Source organism: Notolabrus celidotus, chromosome 6 (assembly GCF_009762535.1).
Source record: "Notolabrus celidotus isolate fNotCel1 chromosome 6, fNotCel1.pri, whole genome shotgun sequence".
Lineage (NCBI taxonomy): Eukaryota > Metazoa > Chordata > Actinopteri > Labriformes > Labridae > Notolabrus > Notolabrus celidotus.
Window position 1 is genome coordinate 6,329,936 of NC_048277.1, and position 21,997 is coordinate 6,351,932.

The 21,997-nt window shown below is 40.7% G+C and overlaps 1 protein-coding gene across 1 annotated transcript in view; it reads left to right on the forward strand.

Annotated features, from left to right (window-relative positions):
• cdh13 (cadherin 13, H-cadherin (heart)) overlaps window positions 1–21,997 on the forward strand; it is a 463,737-nt gene that overhangs the window by 273,397 nt on the left and 168,343 nt on the right. The window contains exon 8 of the mRNA XM_034685408.1: window positions 11,479–11,657. Within this exon, the coding sequence (XP_034541299.1) occupies window positions 11,479–11,657 (179 nt within the window). The remainder of the gene's footprint in view (window positions 1–11,478; window positions 11,658–21,997) is intronic.

Sequence of the window (21,997 nt, forward strand, 5' to 3'; positions counted from 1 at the left end):
CAGAAATGAAACAATGGCAGGACATATTAGGGGAAGATAATAATAATGATAATAATAAAAATAATAAGAATACAAATTAAAAATAAGAACAACATAAAATAAAATAGAGACTAATAAAATAGAGACTAATGCACACCAAAATAAAATGTGTAATTAAAATAAGTCAAAGCATCAAAATTAAGAATAAAAATTGTTAAAATAAATAGATTTGAAAGGTAAGGATAAGAGTTGAAAAATAAAACTAAGGCTAAAAATATCAATAAAACTGAGTAGATAAATAAAATTAAATATATTAATGAATAAATACATAAAAATAGAATAAGATAACAGTTGAAATTATTAAAATAATAAAGCAAGATTTAAATAAATATTACAGTAAAAGGTAAGTAATAATATTGTTTAACCCTACATAAAAGCCAGACTGAATAAATACGTTTTTAATTTACGTTTAAAAGTCTCAATATCTCAGTCAGTTCCTCTCAGATCCTCAGGCAGGCTGTTTCATAGTTTAGGAGCGTAGTGGATGAAAGCAGCATCACCAAATGTTTTAGTTCTGCTCTTAGGAACAGCTGAAAGAGAGGAGCCGGAGGATCTGAGAGACCTTCCTGGTTTATATACTAAAAGCATCTCTGAGATGTAGTCTGGTGCGAGGTCATGCAGTGCCTTAAAAACTAGTAAAATAATTTTAAAATCAATACGAAAAGCAACAGGCAGCTAATGTTAAGATTTTAAAACAGGAGTAATGTGTGCTCTCCTTCTGGTCCTCGTTAAAACTCTAGCTGCATTTTGTATTAACTGCAGTTTGTTTACTGTGTTCTTTGGAAGATCAGTAAGGAGAGCATTGCAGTAGTCCAGCCTGCTGGTTATAAAAGCATGCATTTTTGAACGTATTGACCCCCAAACGATGGGGCGCTGTTGGCATAGTGGTTTAAGCGCACGCCCCACATACAAAGGCTAATAGACCTCTTCACAGCAGTGACATGTTGGACTCCTGATCCTGACCATTTGCTGCATGTCTTCCCCCACTCTCTGCTCCCCACATTTCCTGTCTCTCTTCAGCTGTCCTATCAAATAAAGGCAAAAATGGCCCAAAAAATGTAACTGAAAACAAAGAAACAAAGAAACAAAAAAGAAACATTCACGATAACCAAATAATATTCCTCCCCCTTTGCCAAAACCAAACAATTATGAGTTCTGAAAATTCATCTCAATCTCAGGATGTCTGGATTTGAATGTCTTCAAACGTGTCGTGTGTCCATGTGTTATAAGAGTTCACTTCTGCAGAGTCTTCCTGTTTGAGTTCAAAGACCTGAAGCTGGAGTGCCTTGATTGAAAGGGAATTTCTCAGAAACACTGTTTGTGCTTATTTTGCATTTTGACTCTGTCAGAATAATACTGAATAAACTAATGAACGATAAGTGCAGCCTAAAGGGTACTAATGGTGTTACTGGAGGCAAGGTAACACTTGAAAACATTCAAATGAATGCAAATGCTTTTGGTAGAGCCTTTGGCACTTTGTTCAACATTACTGGAGACTATTACACCAAAAAACAAAACAAATGCAGACATTAATTCATTACTGTTCACAGTGGTTTAAAAAAAAAAAGTACCCTAACAGAGCGAATATAAAGTGTGAAGACAATTATGTGAATTCAAGCTATTAACAACAACACTATCTGCCACTCTGTCTTTAATGGCCCCTACACACCATGGGACTAAAGGGGCAACAAGAGCCAACACATCAATACAGTTCTCAAGTGGGAACCTCCCTTCACTTCAAGAGAGGCCGACAACACATGAGAGAAACTTACTCCTCCATGATAGCTCTCATTGCCCATCAGACCCACAGGCAAAAAAGAAAAAGGAAAGAGGGATGAGCAATGTTAGAAAGGGGACAGCAGAGCCAGAGTGAAAAACCTGATTGGTCTAGAGCTTATCCATCTCAGGTTAGGTTACCCCCTTGTTCCACATTTTCAGGAGGGAAGAGAGGAGAGAAGGGGTGAACAATAGAGGGAAGAGTCTGCAGAGATATGTTATAAAGAGGACAGGGAAGGCAGAGCCAAATAAAAAATCCTGATCTGCTTGGGCTTACCTTTGCTGGGTCAGGCTGTACGCTCTACCTCCCCCTTCTTTCACCGTCCACCACAAGAGGGCAGTGAGGAGAGACGTGAGAGAAATCAGGACGAGGTTGCACAGGTGATGGATGATTGTTTGAAAAAGAAACCAGGTGGTTCATAGTGAAATGTGTTTTTATTCTCATATCACATAAACTGCACTCAGACCATATTTTGTATTCTGCAGAGCGTTCACCGGTTATAGTTTGAGAAATTACAGACAGATTAGAAAGGACTGTAGATATGCAGCGCTGGCTGTGTCAAGAGCTCTTGATTTGACACATGTGAAGTGGTCTGTTCATGGTTACAGTGTTGTACTCCATTCTGATAGGTCTGGGTTTATTCAAATTGGTCGAGCTGTTGTCAGATAAAGAGCTTTTTAGAATTTGATTAAAAAGAATTCTGGCTCAGAGGATCCTTGACCTTTTTTTAATCAAACATGAATGTTGGGTGAGAATGGATGTTACATTGAACACCTTGGATAAAGATCTTTGACGGTTTTATTTCTGATGCATTTTCTTTTCCCTCAATCTTTTTTTTTCTTTTGAATGGTTCGATGCAAATCATTTATCTTTTCAATTATCAAGTTAAGATGTGATTTCATTAGCCGGCTTTGATTGTCATTGTTTAGGGCTGAAGTTGTTTGGCAGGTTCTCCTGCTCATTAGCCAGGGTGTTATTTATTTTCTCATTAGCGTGTTATTTATACTCTCATTAGCAAATGTGTCATTAGAGTGCTGTGATGACAGCAGTAATCGTCCCTCTGTCAATCATGTCTTTGAATGGTTCATCAGGAAAATACCACTAACTGTGTTTTTATCATACAGCATCATGAATACTTGTCTACCTGTAATGCTTTACACCAATGTTGTGACCCTTGTGTTTATTTATTTTATTTCAATACCTTGTATCTTTTTTATCATGCTTTTTGAAGTATAATCTTAAGTTTTAAGCTTAAATACTTTATTATCAAGCTTTTGACGTCGGTCCAGGTGTGGCCTGAGCTGACTCTGCATGAGACATTAAAAGGCCGTTCATAATGGATGCATTAAATTTTACATTTGTCCGAGAATATAAATCTGTTACTTCAACTCACTTTTCAGACTTGATCATTCTTAGTGTCACAATGTGTTGTCGTGATGGCCGTAAACTGATACAATACAGTGATGCTTATTTGCAGTGGTGGACAAAGTACACAGCTTCATTATTAAAGTCAAAGTATAGATACTCCAGGTCAAATATTACTCCAATACAAGTGAAAGTTGCTCTGTCAAATTATTACTTGAGTCAAAGTACTGAAGTACTTGCTTTTAAAAATATCTAAGTATTCAAAGTACTTCTTAAAAAATCTCAAGAGGTTTTATTTTCACCAAGTATAAAATGCAGTCAAGAATAAATAGGAGTACATTCGCTTCCATCATGAAACAATGGTTACATAGCTCAACACGCTTTCTCAGGTTGGACTGTGAATTTTTGTATGTTTGGGCAGAGTGGGAAACAGGGAGAACATTTCAAACCATACGTATCATTCTTCATTTCAAAAACCCCTAACAGGCTGAAGATATGACCATGAGTGCTCAGGTAGAGAATTATAGCCATCATTACCACCTCGACATGAACTGCCTGATCTGAGTGAAATTTGCTCTGTGTTTGCTCCACGTTCAACCATGGAGACACACGATACAGGTATGGCAAAACAACCAAACTGAACTACACAAACACAGTTTACTGTCTTAAGATCAGATTTCAGAAAAGAGAAGGAAATTCATGAGCTGACTTCAAAGCAAAAGTATTGAGTAACTGGAGCACTGATAGAAATGTGCAGGACTCAGAAGTACAATAATTGTCTTCAGAATGTAATGGAGTAAAAGTAATAAGTTCCCCAAAAAAATAATACTCAAGTAAAGTTCAGATACCCCAAAAAATTACTTAATTACAGTACTCAGGTAAATGTGCTCTGTTACTGTCCACCACTGATTATTTGTGACCAGTTTTCCATCTATATTTCACGCAATCTTGATAACCTGGTTATCCGCAGTGTGCTTACCACCACCGTCACATATTTCCATGTTGTTAGTCGTCCTTTTAGTGTGCGTGTGATTGATTAAAACTGCACACACAAGCTTGGGAAATTGAGCCCGACAGGTTGCTTCTAACGATTCTACAACACAAACACAGCATCCCCTTGTCGTTTGCTTCCCTGCTCCTCATATTGCCAATTTTTTAGTTGGCATGTAGGAATGAGACACAGTGTGGAGCATTCAGCCTCAACAGGAGAGCCTCTGGAGATGTTCTAGGTCCAGTGATATAGGAGAGAACAGACTGAACTGTTGCAGACAGAAAAACATTTCAAGTCCAGGGGAACGAGTTCAACGCAGTGGTTCATATGCTAATTGTGCCTTATGGGATGCTGATATTCAAATCGCTTTAATGAGCAAATATAACTAATACACCAGAGACAGGCACGGAGCAGGTCAAATGTGAGGTTGTACACTTAAGAGTAGAAACACATCATGTTGACACGAACTCAGTGACAGAAAGAAATTAACCACAGACAACCATAGACACATCTTACAGCTCTTGATGAACTTTGAGTCTGTGTTTATTTTGACGCCGGCTGGTCTGTAACTCACTTTGTCGAACACTGACCAGGAAAACCAGACATTTAAAAAGATTCATTGAAAAACTCAAATACTCCAATGATTTTATTTCTATTGCAGCTCTAATTGAAGCATCAGTAATAAAGGCTGTGAGGAGTTTTCATGTTATGTTTGTTCTGCTCAAAATGGGAAGGCTTTGTTGTTTTTTTCTGGGATGAGGACTGCATTTCCCGTGAGCACCACCTTCAGTTGTTGTCATGTAGCTCCTGCCCATGCATGCATTTAGTGTTGTAGAAAATGAGTGGAATAAAGATCCTATTTTAATATTACTTTAGTGTTGATTTGTAGCTCTGTAAAATTATTGACTGAAATGTAACAATAATAAAACTTTGTGAACCCTGATTTGATACTGTTAGTAAATGTAATAATATAAATGTGCACACAGTTTAACTATTTAGTCCTCAAAGAGGCATACATATTAAATCCTGTTCATACACATTTAGCTGTTTTGGCTAGCAAAGCCCTGGTTGTAGTTTCTCTGTCTGAAACAATACTACAGCTACTTTACAGAAAACATACGTTTGATTGCCAGTCCTGCTCCAGTACCCGCCACAAGGACAAAACATTATGTCAAAAGAAAATGCAGAGCAGAGACACTTCATGGTGAGTGATAAAATCCAACTAATTTTTTTTCACAGAAAACCTGACCAAACAAAGACACTCAAATTCAGTGTCTAGAAATAACCAATCAAGTCAATGATATCCTCATTTTACTCAGTAGGTCGTGAAGAGGCATCAGTGTAAGACTGAGACTAGTTCAAAATCAGTTACATTTCCTCACAGTGCCTTTAATTTGAGTTTGTTTTATAACTTTATCTTTAAGTGGAGTGACCTAATATTGTAACTATATGTATGAAGGCAGTCTAAAAGTGTAATATTCTGAGCACTACAGTGATAAACATGGCTGATGTTTTTTAAGTCAAATCATGAAGATTTGATCTAGAATCTAATCATTAGACTCATCTTTCTGGAATGACAAATTCAACAAAAGACTCAGAGGCTAACAGACAGGCCAACATCCAAACAAATGTAAGTGCTGTAGTCATAACAATGAGCGGGAAACAGTGTTGACAGGTAGAGCACAATGCAGCATTCAGCCAGAGAGACGGGTTGGCTGCTGGGAGCTGCTGAGAGCTGCTTCACTGATACACCTGAACCACTTTTACAGCTATCATCTTATTTCAGCTGGAAAATAAGGAAACTTCAGACATGACTGAGAATAAATAACTCTACAGAGGATGGAAACCCAAGAAAACTCTTGCTCCTGTGCTCATCCTCTTGAATCTTTTAATCTGCAATGACTTTTTGATATGAAAGAAGTCTTATGAGGCTAATTTTGTTTTCCAAGCAGACATATCCAGTTACTATCCTCCACTTTTAAATGCCTGTGTACATCTATCTGTGCTAATCACTGTTTCAACTCTGCAACACCAATGAGTCTGCAAACCTTGGTATTTGTCCTCACTGTGATTTGACGTCTTTGATATCTTTGAATTTTTGCTTTATATATTTGAGCAGAGATCATTTGATACTGCAACATACACAGCCAAAAAACTTTCACCATACTTTTATTTCCCACTGATTCTGGGTCGTTCCAACGTAGCTCTTTCTGCAGGTCGGGAAAGCTCAAACAAACACATACATATGAATAGTAATTAGTAGAGAACTTAGACTTTGGCTCAAAATGTGCTCTTGTTTGACTCATAATGAAAAGATATATTGATTTTCATGGATTTTAATGAGCTCCTCATCACTGCTTTGATTTTCTTTACCTGGACATGAGCCAATCAACATACATTAGACACTTTCTCCTTCTGTTGCAGACGTCAGTCAAGAGAAGCTCAGCAGGGGGCTCAGCCATGTGTCGGATCTGTGTGAAGGCTCTTTTTCAGGGGGAGCAATCATAGACTGTATAAACCATGTACATAGTCTGTGATGTCCCCCATTGGTTTCTGAAGATGAGTTTTGGCACTGATTGATGGCGGTCACCATCATTCATTCATCAAGAGGCAGACAGATGAGAGGCGAAGAAGAGGAGTTGAGGCGGGCCTTTAGCCATTCAAAATGCCTGTGAGTCAAGTCAGCTGTGTCCCCTCACTATGCAGAACTCATAACTTTAATATATAAAATTATGATTTCTAAAAAAAAACCATCCCACACCATAGAGTGTGTGTAGATAAAAAAAATGTGCTATCCAGACCAAAACCATTTTTTGATCCAGGCTGTAAACATGTTTATTTTGCTGTGGCGATCTGCTTTGTAGAATGGGTGTGTATGTGGCTTTTGGAGCAAGCCTCAAGTGGACACTTGAAGAACTGCAGTTTTAGTCCTTCTGCTTCATTCTTCAAGACCGTTTGAGGAAAGAAGACTGACATAGAGAACTTTTTACAGGACATTACCCTGTCTTTGGATACAGAGCTGGACTATCTGTATCCTCAGTGCCCTCTGAGTGTGTTTTCTCCCCCTGAATTGTGAACCAGCTGCACTCCCAACTGACACCCGACAGTGTGGACATGCTCATTTCTCTCAATAAGAACAAGTTGACAGATATATGGACACTAAAATATTTTTCTGTTCTGTTCACTTGTTGAAGCAAATCTACCTTGAATAGTTTGAGCCTGGCTCTGTGTGACTCTGTCAGCTGAGATTGTTTTCATGAGCCTGCTCCACATGTTGATATTCAGCATGTTTCATAAACTGTATGCCTCCTCATGCTCGGTGTTTTTCAACCCTGTCAGTTATGTTAAATGCATTTTGTTGCTGTGGAAAAAAAAGGACACACAGACACATTTTCTTTTTGTGTTGAGTCACAGGGATTTTATTTGTATTTTAACTAGTAATTGATAACTGATGGTTAAAGCTGGGGTTGGTAGTCAGTTTTATATACACTTGTTGTTATACTGGTTAAAATGATCATTATGTCCAGATGGCAATCAATGCATAATGTGTTCTTAAAAAAGAATGGAATAAAAGCCGCCATCTACAGTAAACCTGGGAAAACACCAACCAATCCCTGCCGTTAGGAGCCAAATTATGAAACCAATCAAATCCCGCCCTGCCGTTCTGCCCGCCTCCTGCGCGTACATTTCATGTTTGTTTGTGTTTTTCACTTTCACTATGATAATGTTTTGGTGTTTTCTTACCGCTGAGTGATACATGTCTTGACGTAGTCCTGAGGAAATGCTACATTCAAATTCATGCTTGTTTTCCATGACTACCAACCCCAGCTTTAACATTTCCAAATATTGATTACAAAGAATACTTACATCCCTAGCTTACACCATCACATTGCGACAATGCTGACATCTGTCCCCAGAGGCATGTAGTATCTCGTCTCGTTGTCAGATAATGATATATGATGATTGCAGATGGGTTCCCAGATTGGTTAAAGGACCTCCTGTAAAAGATCCACTCCTTACTCCAGTATCAGATTAAACTCATTTTAACAGCTTGAAAATATCAGAGCAAAATGAAACATTTAAACTGAGATTTTGAATGAGGATGATAAGAGAGAAAGGTGCTTTAAACTTGAAAGTGAACCAAATGTGCAGCCATGTCATCGCCATCGCTACTGTCACTTCTCCTCTTCTAACTTTTCAAACATGTGCTTTCTCTCCATCTCCTCCTTCCTGTCTCCTCCACCTGTTTGGATTTCCCTCAAACACTGTTCCCTGCCACACGCTTCATATTCATATTCATATTCATATTCCACTTCTTATGAATATGAGCGTGTGATTCATCGTCTCGTATCCCAACAGTATTGGTATTGGATAAGATGATTCATCTCTGAACCGTCTTTGATCTCGTCCTCACCTGAGAATAGAGCGGGTCAGCTCTAAGTCGCTTTCACTCACTTCAGTCTGATTAATTCAAATTCCATTTCTGGTCCGGGGAAATCCATTGTACGTGTTGAATAATTTAAAATGTAATCCTAATCACTCAGTGTAATGCAGATACACTGTGACACATAAACAGTGTGTGTGTGTGAGTGTGTGTGTGTGTGTGTCCAAACTCTTACACATGTTAACGGCACAGTTACCCTTTTTTCAGTCTGGTTTGTGTTCCCTTGCTTCATATGGCTCTCCTCACTGTGTCAGTTCCCCGGTGGCTCTGACAGATCCGTCGCTCCCTTCTGATTTCCCTCGGTGTTTGAGAGAGATATAGGAGTGAGCTGTAGGCAACAGCAGCGCGTCTCACCAGCCTGTTTGATGAAATCTTTCCAGAACATGCACATCTTTGTGTGCTTTATGTTCTCTGTGCCAACCTTTGTGACTTTGCATGCATGAATTGCTTATGTTTTACCTCATCCTCTGTTTCTTTCCTCTTATTTGTGTGTTTTTGACGGAGCAGCAAGATCAGTCTCATTATTCATTACTTGATGAACATATTGCGCACCCTACATCTCTACCTCATCTTCATTGTTCCTCTCTCCCTCCCCATCCGGCCCATGCTGGTGTCATCCAGCAGAACAGCAGATGGGTCGAGTGATAGCGACGTAATAGCAGGCCTGCAAATTCACATCCACCCACCATATAACTATCCAATGAAGTTAAGATTGATTGAGTCGTGGCTCCTGCCAGGGGATGAAGCAGATAGGAGGAGGCAATGAGTCTCAGCCAGGCCACTCACATGATATCACGTTATGATTAAACACAGCAGACATCAGTGTTGGACTCGGCCTGTTATCCCAATGCAGAATGCGAGATGTTTATCATGGAGGCTGATTGATGCTGATGTTGCATTGTACTCCGGACCGACTAATGCTTATTGGTTACATGATCTTCATTTGTGAGAGGAATTATGGTATCTGATGAAGACAGTAAGGAGTGAGAGGGGGAGATTGACTCTGACATCACATGATACATGATTGTGTTGCATTCAAGAGACCTTGAAATAAGAACATAATTCACTGAGATCTGTTCAAGATAACTAATTAAGTCGTCTCTTCTAACGGCCTCATTTGCTGCAGGTTGGTGCGTCCGAGTGAGGGAACATGTGTGTCCGTGCGCACGCTCACAGAGTCCTCTCTAACAGTGTGGCTTTAAGGTGTGAAGTGGAACAGAGTAAAGGTAATGAAGGAGATGGGACTGTGTAATTATTCTGCAGAGGAAGGATTACTGGTTTACTTAACCATTAATGGTTCACCTTGAAGTGCAAATGCCAAGGGGATAAAACCCACACCTCTCTGCCCCTCATTACCTCCAACTGGACTAAAGAGGGTTGGTGCTAAGCCACTGCTGTTTAATGTAGACTTTGCATATTTTTCAGTAACCTTTTTGTGTCTTATTTGATAGTTTGGCTAATGCACTGTGGCAAAGTACTGTTGGGTATTAGAGAGGAGCATGAAAAGGGATCGGTGTTTATGAGCCGTGCTGTGCTTGTTGCTATTTGATGCTGAGGAGAATTTTGAGTTAAGTATGTGGGTCAAATAACAATCACAGGTTCTTTTTTCGGTTGTGCCAGGAAACACGTCAAGTTCCTTTTAGCTATATTATTACAGAAATGAATAGAATCAGCTTTTTGTAAGTTACAATCTTAACAGAAAAGCATTTGCTATCAGCCTCATAGCCTTATCTCATCATCATCAGCTCTTATCAGCTTGTTGTGAGATTTTTCCAATACAGGATGCTACAATGACCGATACTGATGATGATACTCTTACTGTTTATAGTAAAAAGGGAAACGATACCCTTCGTTCTGAATAAACCATTTCTAATTTCACCTGAATACCAGCTCTACATCTGGAGCAAGCCAGGCAGCCCTTAAAGAGAGTTTTAATCTGCATTCTTAACACACCATCTCCTCATATCACAGCCATGCACTGAGTAAGACTCTGAGGAGATTATGTAAGCCAATGCCAGTGACAACATAAAGCAGTTTATGGAGATACAGATTACTACAGATGAATGCAGGCACACTACACACAGTCTAAATCTGCTGGTGTGTGTTTGTGTGTCTCTACAGTATAAAGACTGAGCATGTCCCACTGAGTCTGTGCGAGTGCGTCTCATCACAGACGCAGACATACATTGTGTTTTCAGGGTGTATCAAAGATTGCCTCCTATTTCAGCTCAGCAGCAGCGGGCAGAGTTTCCATTTTTGTTCCCATTACCAAATAAAATGCATCATGCTGTTGGAGCTGACACGAGGGAGAAAACACGTTAATAGGAAAAGTGAACTTTTCTTACGCAGCTGTCTGAGCAACAGCAGTTAGCGTTTGTGCCTTTCGTACACCTGCTGCCATGATTGCTCTAATTTAGGACTCAAACACAATACACAATGCGCTACACTAGAAATATCATGCTGACAACAAGCTTGTTCCAGTATTATCAGCTGATTTAGCTGAGGTCTGTTCACTGCAAGCTTAAACAGGAATGTACAGCCTTTAGGAGGCTCCAACCTTGTATTGTCAAAAGATATTCAGACATTCTTTACATTGTAACCCTTTGTAGCTCTTTCAAAGATACATTCCCTTGGTTTCATTTCTCAGATTTACTCCCATCATGTCTTGGTTTCACAGGAAATATCTGTTTAAAAGTGTATTCTATAACACATGCCTCTGAAGAGCAAACTCCACTTCCCCTGCAACTTTCGTTGAGTTTCTAAAAACTGCAACACCAGCATTGAACTCCCTCTCACACACTGTACACAAGCACTGTGTTTGACAACTGATCAACACTGTCTGTCCTCTCCTGTCTCCTACAGGAACCATAGTGATGACGATGACGGCGCTGGATGCAGATGACCCCGCCACTGACAACGCTGCTTTACGCTACAGCATCGTCAGGCAGTCGCCAGACAAGCCATCCTCTAACATGTTCTACATTGATGAAGAAAGAGGCGACATTGTCACCCACATCTCCCCCGTGTTACTTGACAGAGAGGTGGGTGGACTGTGTTTGTGTGTGAGCGTGTTTGTGTGTGAGTGTGTGTGATGATCTTTCTCCAAGTGGCGCAGAGAGTGAGATGTTCCTTGACACGTTCTTTTGATAAGCTCTCCACCTGTCACTGCCATTTCTTTGTTTCTCGACAGTTCACTATTGGTGCCACTGAGCAGTGAGAGAAAGTGTCTTTGTGTGTGTGCGCTGTTTGACATCTATTTGTGTTTTTGTGTGTCTTTGTCAAAATAAGTGCTGGTGCATTCCAGTGGAAGGCACATACGGCAGATGAGTGTTTCTCCATTTCCCCGCCTAACAGGAGTGAGACAGTGGGATGATTGCTTTTCAGCAGGGTGACGAATGCCAGAACATCGATTGGGTTCGCTGGTGGAAGAGGAATATTAGCTGTTGTCAGACACTTAGCGCATAGTTTAATTGAGGTGATACACACTCATCTGCCGGTTCTGCTGCTGTCCAACAAGCCTGGTTGAAAACCTCCCATCCGGAACTGCTGGAACCATGTGGCTAACCGCTCTGATGAGCCGCTCCCACTGTAAACTGTTTAATGGGCTTAATTGATTAACAGTATGGTGAAATGAGATGCAATCAATGCGGCGAGCTCTGTTGGTGCTGGTTTATGTTCAGTGTTTGAGAAATGATTCATTGACACATCTTGGGCTCAGTGGTTTCTTTCCTGTGGTAGAAAAGTGAAACTTTTGAAGCATATGACTTCTAAGTTGTGTTAAATTATCCATATCAATCCACCCTTCTACAGCCAGGAATTGTCACAACTGCTGACGGGCTAGTGTTCATTGTGTAGTTGGAAACCTCTGAAGACAGCACACAGCCAAATAGTCAGCCTGCTTTTTGAGCAAATGAAGGAAGAGTCTTCCCTTAACTTTACTCTCCACAGGAGATAAACTCTTGAAGATGTTAGTGTGAACTTTCAAAGTCACCAGGACCTTGGCAGTCCCTGAATCTCACCAGAATCAAACAGAAGTCATGTTTGATTATTTCACTTTCACTTGTTGATTTAATGAGCACCGAGACGCCGGCCTCTCTGGGATTGTCCAGAGACAATATTTTCAGATAAATTTCACCAGAAGCAGTTTAGACAGGGCTGATTACACACCTGCTGCTGCAGACTCACACTGATTCTCTATATAGATCCTGATTTCTTCCTGTTTTACATCTTCGGACATTTTCATTTCAAGTTCATTGAGACCTGCAGACACAGGATGGCTTGTCAAAGTCTGGTCCTACGAGAGCTAACAGATTAATTGAGTCTTTTTTGTATTCATATGGAGATGCATGAAGTCAGAGAACTTGTATTAAGTGATGTCACTCGAGTCAGTGTTGGTTGAAGCTGAGGACTACACATGTTAAAATGAACAGGTGGAGTTAAGATGAGGTGTGCTCAGGGTTCATGGGAGCTCACTCAACATAAAGAGGAGTCTGAGCTCTTTTACAGGAAGAGGATGAATTGTATTTTTTACCAGGATGTTGTATGTGTACAAACTACAGGCTGAGATACATAACTGTGACTGAACTGCTGTTTCAGAACAATGGACCACACCATTCAATGTGTGTCTGAGTGCTGAACATGACAATGTTAAAATGTGGGCTGTTGTGTTGTGTGTCTGTGAGAGAGAGAGAGAGAGAGAGAGAGAGAGAGAGAGAGAGAGAGAGAGAGAGAGAGAAAAAAAGAGAGAGAAAAAAAGAGAGAGAGAGAGTGTGTGCGTGTGCGTGTGCGTGGCTGTACGTGTACGTGTACATGTGCGTGTGTGTGTGTGAGGGAGAGAGAAAGAGAGTGTGTGTTTGTGTGTTTGTTGGACCGTATAATAGGCAGTTTATTTTATGGTTGCTTTCTAAATGGCAAACTTTATTCATTGGTTACTTGTCCATTGTCCTAATCCAACTTTTTTTTTCAGTTTTTTAAGTCACACTTTTTCCAAACTACTCAGCTTAGAATATAACTTGAATTTTATTTTATTTTGATTTATTTTATTTTGTTTTATTTAATTTATTAAATTTAGTTTAATTTCTGTTTTTTTTTCTTAGTTTGGTTTATTTTAGTTTATTTAAGTTGATTTGAGTTGAGTTGAGTTGAGTTGAGTTGAGTTAAGTTTAATTTGTTTTTGTTTTTTTTCGTATTTTGGTTTAGTTTAATTCAGTTTGTTTTATTTTAGTTTATTGGCTCTACTATTCATTGCAAATCACTGGGAGTGTGAAATGTCATCCTGACAGCTCTACTGAAGTTAGCCTGTTGATGCTGGGGTTTTTTTCAGTCAAAGTTTGGGATGCTCAGAGAAAGTCTGTCTATGTGGTGGCAATAAATACTTTTTGCAGCACAGATTTATTTTTTAATATTACAATATATCTCAATTTTTAATAGCAATTCATACCAGTTTTACCAGCGAAAGAAATCCCACGGTCCATACAGATGTGGTCTGTGACAGATTCATAGTTTTCTAATTGACAGGGTGGGGATACAGTCATTTCATAAAGGAGACACGCAGATTTATAGACATCGACTTTGCTTCTTGTCTTTGTGTAATGGAGCGCTCTCTCGCTCACACCTGTCCAAATGAACTCTCTAACCCTCTCCCTCTGAAGCTGCTTTAGTGATAATAATCTGCTGAAACTACAGAGTTTAGATAAATCTCTGGTAACCTTATGGGCGAAAGACAAAAAAATGGAAAGGGCAGAAGTTTAAACTTTCTTGTTAGCTGATTGTTTAGATTTTGCCTGACTTTAGAGGGTGTTAGCACCTTCAGCACTCCCACTTCCCATGCCGATCTCCTTTCCATATCCCCGGACTTACACAGAGAAACCAACAGAAAACCAAAGCATCCCTCTGCATCTTAACTTGGCTGAAAGAGATTACACACAGCGTGCAATGAGGTGAAGTCCCAGTCCGTGAAATATCGTTCCTTTCAGATGCCATCAAAGCTGAGGGAGTGAAAGTCAATACGGAGACTTTGTCTACCACTGATGTGGAAACTAAATTACCAAACAGTTGAGACTAATCCCTGTCTGTGAAACTAGCCCTCTGTTAAATTCATGTTATTGGAGATGGGACCTCCTCTAAGCTGGATAAGCCTGGAGCACCATGTATGATTGTCTTTATGTTGTATCTACAAGTGTTTATCTCCCTCTTCCACACTGCTTCATCATTTATTAGTGTGCTGGATTTAAAAAAACGTCCTCGGGGGTTCAGTGAGACTCCAGCCGCAGTGCAGTATCTCCGTAAAATAAAAAGAAAGGTGTGACTTCTTCAAAAGCACAGTAAGTCAGCAGAGCCAGATGGAAGTGCAGAAGGCATAAGTTTTAAACTGTCCTCCTCTGGGTCTACAGAGATTTAAACCCAGCCACTTCAGCACATTCTCGTAAATATGGCTCCACCATGACACCCATCGATTCCATCTGCCATGGAGGCTATAGTTTTAGAAGACAGCATGTCCAACATATGTGTGTGCGTGAGTAAGAAAGAGGTTTACACACGAAAAGAAAGAAAAAAATAAGCAAAAGATAGCCCAACATTGTTTCTCTCTTCTCCAGATTCCTCAGACATAATTCAGGTAGCGCTCTAAATGTGTTTGGACAGACACCTCACCTTCCCCAGGGAAGCAGAAAGCAATCCGGAGAAAATTGGACAATCAATTTCATGACATTGAAATCAGTTTGATTTTCCCTCTAGTGCCTTTTCTGAGGCGTAAAATCCTGTCTTGATATGCACATTTATTCCACCGCTCTGTGTCTTTCTCCTCACTTTACTAGAGACACATCTCCACTCACTGTCTTTTTTTATTCTGACACACCATGCTGTTGGATCAATGGCAGGCTGTAATTTTTGACAGCTTCTATTGCTGGGGGGATGAGGCCATTTTCATACGTCTGAAAAGATGGAGGAGTGTTCATGTCTCTCACTGGATTCACAACATGAAAACTCTTAATCATCTGAATGTTGCTGGAAGAAATCAATCTACTTCACAAAAAAGCCAATTTGAAGCTTTTTTTATGTCCATATCTGCTCATGAGCTGAGGACGCTGCAGCTCCCACATGCAAACACTTCTGTGCTGCAAACTGTGCAGTGTGAATTATTCACTTCTTTTGCACATGCAGAGGAATGTTAAATTCGATCAGAACAGTCAACAAACTGTAAGAATGAAAAGGCTTCTTGTCTTTAACGGTTTATTAAGTCTAACAGAGAATAAATCTGACTGGAAATGAGAAGGGAAATGGTTCCAATTCCTCAGTCACTGTAATAAGAGGGTTCGGTTCTCTTCAGGTAATGTGAGGGCAGGCATGCAGCAGCTTGTGTCACTGTGTGAGGTGACGTCATTGTGGAAGGTAATCTAAGTTTTCTTTGTGTGTGTCAATTTGTGTGATAAAGAGAATATCATCTTAAAGCTTAATATGTCAGCTGTAGAGACATGAGACAAGACAGGCAAACAGGAGTAAAACAACACATCTTGGAAAGTTTGATTCCACTATTTATCAGTCAAACAAATAACATCAGACTTCAACCAGATCCGTGTCCGATGCACTGCAGTCCAGCAGGACCGCAGGACCGCAGGACAGCTGGAGTCATGTGACCAAGGTTTTCCCGCGGCAATCACTGAATCAAGGATTCTCCTCCTCCCCTCATCCATGTTGTCTTTATGGTCCTCTGAAAACCTCTGACCTGTTGACTCAAGGCCTGGCTCCGCTCATCATGACGGTTTGTTGTTGTAGTTAAGTGAAATACGATCTGGTGATAACACAGAGTGTTTTATTCTGTAAATGAACCGGATGTTTTCATTTTGTTTTGGTGCCTGACTTCCTGTCCCGCTCCATCTGCTCTGTTGAGATTGATGCGTCGTGCTCCGGCATCCGGCAAAAATAGAAGTCTTGCCAGATCAGAGGCATAGCCGGAACGCAACGTAGCGGATCCAGTAAAAATTAACACATTTACTAGAATAGAAACCTATCAGATTTGGTGTTGAGACAGACCGGACACGGCACCGGAGCTGATGGAATTTGCTGAAGTTTCTTCAGTCAACAAGGCTGAAACTCTTAAAGTGGCCGTCCCAGCTGAAGTACAGTGTAAGGTTATCACTGTGAAGCGGAGGAGCAGAGATGAGAATCAAAAAAGACATAAGGAGGTCTGAGAAGACCCAGGTTCATGCAGTCAGGGAGGCGGGTGAGCTTCTCTGTTGTTTACAAAATATGCAAGAACCATCTTCAAATGAGCTGACATACACAAAGCATGTTCATTGGTGTTTTATTCATATATTCTGATTCACACTGGCCTCTGAGACATGATGGATACCAGTGCTGCAGCCTACTCACTCGCAGACGTACAGATATGGACACACATGTGGAAGAGAAGTACTAACTTGCACTAAATGGGAAAAGCGAAGGGAGAGCGCTGAGGTTATCGGCCTGAACTTCATGCAGAATATATAGTTACTGGGCAGTGATAGAGTTATCTCATTTCCTCAACACACACACACACACACACACACACACACACACACACACACACACACACACACACACACACACACACACACACAGCAGCCGTTGTGATCTATTTAAGTCTGCAGAGTGTCGATGTGCCGGCAGGCTGTAACCAGAGAGGACAGACTGCTAATAGCAGCGTGACTTTCTGACTCTCTAATGCTCTCAGGCCAATCTGGGAACTGTCACTGCTAAGGATAGCCAATCGATGAAGTCGGCCGACCCCTCCATCACCTTCCATGTTCTACAAAGGTGAATTACATGGAGGTAAAATGGATGTCTCTTTGTGTATACGTGTGGGTATGCCTGTTTGTGTGTGTGTTGGTTGAAGTGTGATGGATATATTCAGGTAAATACAACTGCATGTTGCTTCTATTTAGAGTTTTGTTTTTACCTTCTCCATCTTTGGAGATGTGCTGTGAGTGCTTGTTAAATCTTTTTTCCCCCCTTGTCAAACACAGAGCACATCTTAACAAGCACATACAATACAACAAGATATATTTTTTTTAGACCTGAAGGTGACTTTCAGACAGAAAAATATTGCTTAACAGTCACTATTGGAAAAAGATCTGCACCTGAAAACAACATCATAACGAAAGCACTCTCCTTCAATCTGAGCCAGCTGAAAAAGATTCAGCCTGTCAGGCTGCATGTATTAAAAATAATCCCCGCTGACAGGATTGTTTTTTCTGTTTGTGGAGGCACTCTCATCATCTGTCAGCATATGATCTTTACCTGTTTGTTGTGTAAATTAAGGACTTTCCTTTCCTGTCAGCCTTACTGTAAATGTGTTTACTTTACATTATCAGCTCCCGTTAGCTTAAGTAGGACAAATCCAGAGTGACGGGTAGAATGACGAGTGAACACAATTATCCCTGATCAGCCAGATAGTGTGTTTTGGTGATTGTGAGTAGAGTGACCTGGTGTCAGTTTGGTGAGACCTTGGCGGTGAGCTTCCTGACAGTATTTGGATGATAAGGAAGCTTATCCTGCCTAATGGCTTATTTGGCTCGGTGGCCAGAGTGGCTATGTGCCTGTGTGTTGTGATAAATGACAGCTGGAGCTCTGGCAGGTTTCACTCTTCAGGAAAACTGCATCCATTTGGCGCTGTCTTTCCCCCCTTCATTGCTCTGTTTCCCCTCGTCGTGCCTGTTCATTACATTGTTTTCCTGCTTATTTTCATTTTGTGTTATTTCCTCTCTTTGTCTTGCGGCCTCACTGTCTGTCAGCCTCGCTTCCCCTCCTCTGTCAACACTTCACTGTGGACATCCAATTACTCGCAGGTCATAGCATAGTGATTCCATTCAGAGCAGCGCCATTCAGAGCCGGGCCTCAAAAAGCCATTCAAATTACATCCTCGGTTGCCTTCAGAGTTGCCGCTCTGCAAAATGTTGTTTTCAAACATTTCTGGGGCCACCACCTAATCTGATCCCCCAAACATAATTGAATGTCAGTCGTCACATAAAGATGCTTCCCTCTCTTCAATTAGCGTCTCGTTTCCCCGTGTCACTGCAGCGAGACAAAGCAGACAGAGAAATATTTACTCCTCCCAGGTAGAGGCAGGGGAGACTTATTATATTATGTCATTTATATGCAAATAATACAGCACAGGAAACACATTGATAAGATTTCATTACAGCAGATCTGATGTGCACTTCAGTTTATAAACTCTCTTTTCATCCTCCTATTATGATCTGGAGATTGGAAGAAGTGCGAGTAGATGAGCTTGGCGGTGAGAAAAGCTGTCAAGGATGGACGGAGGTATGAGGCCCTCTGGGTGGATGAGGAAGAAAGAGGCATGGAAATCCGGGCTTGGGTGTCCGTGTGAAGAGGGGCAGAACTGCTTGTGAGGTGGCCGACAAGAAGGATGGATGATCAGAGAGGCAGTGAAGTGCCGGTTCAATCTCTGCTAAGGGATGCAGCCTCCAGACGGCAGCTTAATGGAGAAGTTGGACTGTGCAAGGCTTACGGATGCCGAGACTGAAGCAGGAGGGAGAGCAGTTTTAGCGGCAGCAGAGCGATTTTATTCAAAGCAACAACAAAGAAGCCAAGGCACTTTGTATTCACCGCCCAGAGAGATGTTTTTCAACCATATCTGTAGCCACACGCTTCAGAGTTGTGTGGAAGTAATTTAAAGATACAGGAGTGTATATCTGCAGGAGCTGAGAGAATGAAGACCTACAGTATATAAATGAACTTCAGCTGGTGTCGACTACAAGTAGTGTGAAATATATTCATAGATCTTTTTACCCTTCAGAAACACTCGATACAGAATATATCCCTTTATTCTCTTTCATCCTGTACCAAGTGTAGGATGTTGTGAAGTTTTATCATCCTTTGAGCATTATGTGTGAGTGGACAGGAGACACGGTGTCAGCTCGTTGTCATTCTCTGAATTGATTGTTTCACTGGTGATTAACACAATGATCTTTAGAGAGAGATTTGAGCCTCGTTCTTATGAAGCTGTGGTACGTGTGTGTGTGTGTGTGTGTGTGTGTGTGTGTGTGTGTGTGTGTGTGTGTGTGTGTGTGTGTTTGTGTGTGTGTTTGTGTGTCTCTGAGGTATTTATGACTTACAGCTATAATTAAGTCAGAAGGGGAAATATTGATGAAGGTGATCCAGAAGACGATAATATTAAGGATGAATTATGAAAAGACAACATCATTTGTTGCGCTCAACTAATAGGTAATAAAAATGTCTGAATCATGACTAACTTATAAGAAACCCTCTAAAGGTTTTAGATACTTTAAGTTACGTCTATAACTTTGACCCTGCATAGAGGAAATGCAGACCAAATGAACATGGCAGTATTATGTTAATTCCCCCATTTTTATTTTAATGTGCAAGTTTTGGAGCTTTTATTTCCCACACTGCTATTGTTGCAAATTGGATCTCCCTCTACTTTAAATCTCTTTGAGTGAAGAGAGTGTTTGTTTGATTCAAACAATGTGGACTCAAACAAAATACAAAAATGTCTAAACATACATTTTTCACTTCTGTTTTAAAGACACGTCTTCTGTATACGCTGGAACACATAATTAGTGATGTGACCTGAGTTCCTCAGGTGTTTCAGGTCTCGCAACATCAGACACCCTCACTCAGGCGACCCCAGCTGGGGTTGATCAGGCCCTGACTCTAGTCCCAGCAGCAACCCCCCATGGATCGGCCCTCTTGATCCAAAGCCACCTGGTGTCTATTCACGCATGGGATGGTCAGTCCCATAACGTACAGCTGAATGAGGACTTTGCAGGATGAGCAGCATGAAACGTCCTTGTAGCCCACCTCCAAGTATATTTTCCAGGCTTTGGCCTTCCACTCCTCAGTTCCTGGTACTTCCTCACATTCGCTTCCTCAATACACTCTCCCCAGGACACTATGAGTTCCAGAGGGATCAGTTGTTTCATCACCTTGGAGGTGATGTTCATGTCTAGTGTGATGTTGTTTTGGTGGGCTGTGGAGATTTCAGCTGTAGAGGAGGCCTATTTTTGTTTTTGGTTGTGGCTGTCTCAGCTTTGAGGTGCTTGACTTCTTTGGAGTGTGATCAGCCTTAGTTTGATGTTCTGAAGGGGAGAACAAAATACATGTGTACCTGCAGCTTTAGCACTGCTTAACAAAGATAGTATGAGATGATGCACTTTGTGCACTCTGTGTTGCTGTAATGTGTTGTTTTTATCTTGGAATGCTGAGTCTCCCAGCTACACGACCAATTTACCTTCTTGGGTACTAATGGAAAAACTTTGAACCTTGAGCCTTGATGGTGTTTGCTGGTGCTGATGGGAACTACTTCAAGCACCTGGTCATGGCACAAAGATTAGGGGCCACCCCAGAGGGCCTTTTGGAAGCTACTGAGGAAGTGTTTTAAAGATCGGCTTCCAGGACATGTTACAATAATAATAATAATAATAATAATAATAATAATAATAATAATAATAATAATAATAATAATATTAATAATAATAATAATAATAAAGAGAGCATCATGACCAGTGTTTTATCATTTTAGCTCTCCTCTGAGGCCTTACCACATTTCCATTTTGTTTAATATTCCACTTTTTCTAAGATATGAATATCTCTCTCTTATTAACATCTGACAAAGGCTTTTGTTTTGTTGTATTCAGACTGGCGACAGCTGTGACAGTGACACTTGCTGCAGCGAATGGACAACTCAAGGTTTAAGAATAGTAAAATGTATCACACTTAACTCCTGGCAGATGTTTGTCTGATGATGAACTTCAGCTCATTAGCATTAAAATCAAAATGCATGCCAACACATCCATGATTTTCTATTCTTCTCTTTAATTCACTTGATTTTAATGTGAAAGTGTTGTTGAGATTTTAATTTACACATCCTGTTTTTTAGTGCAAGAAGACCAAAGTACCTACAATCAGATAACACTTCTTCAGACCGACTGTAAATGATGGAACACCGGAAAGAAGCTCAGGAAAGAAAGTGAAACACTTGAGTACATTACCAAGAGATCCCATTATAAAGAGTGTTACTGCAGTGTCTCCTTATGTGATGGCCGCTAGCCAGAGCTCTGGCAGCTCTAATCAATACAGTGCAGTTGGTGTGAACTCAACCACCTCACGTTCTCGTGTTCTTCCCCTGAAATGAACAAGGTGGACACCGTTCACAGGCATTGATGAAATACAGCACCCCTCCTTTCCCCCTCCATCTCAATCCTTCCTCCTCCTCGTCCTCCTCCTCCTCCTCCTCCACTCTCTCTCCTCTATCATGCCTCTGTCCAGTTGCATTAGTGAGGAAATGAGATTCCCCCTAATTAATTAGATCTCTGAGTGCTAAAGATGAAGATTACATCCCAATGAAGGTTAGAGGTGT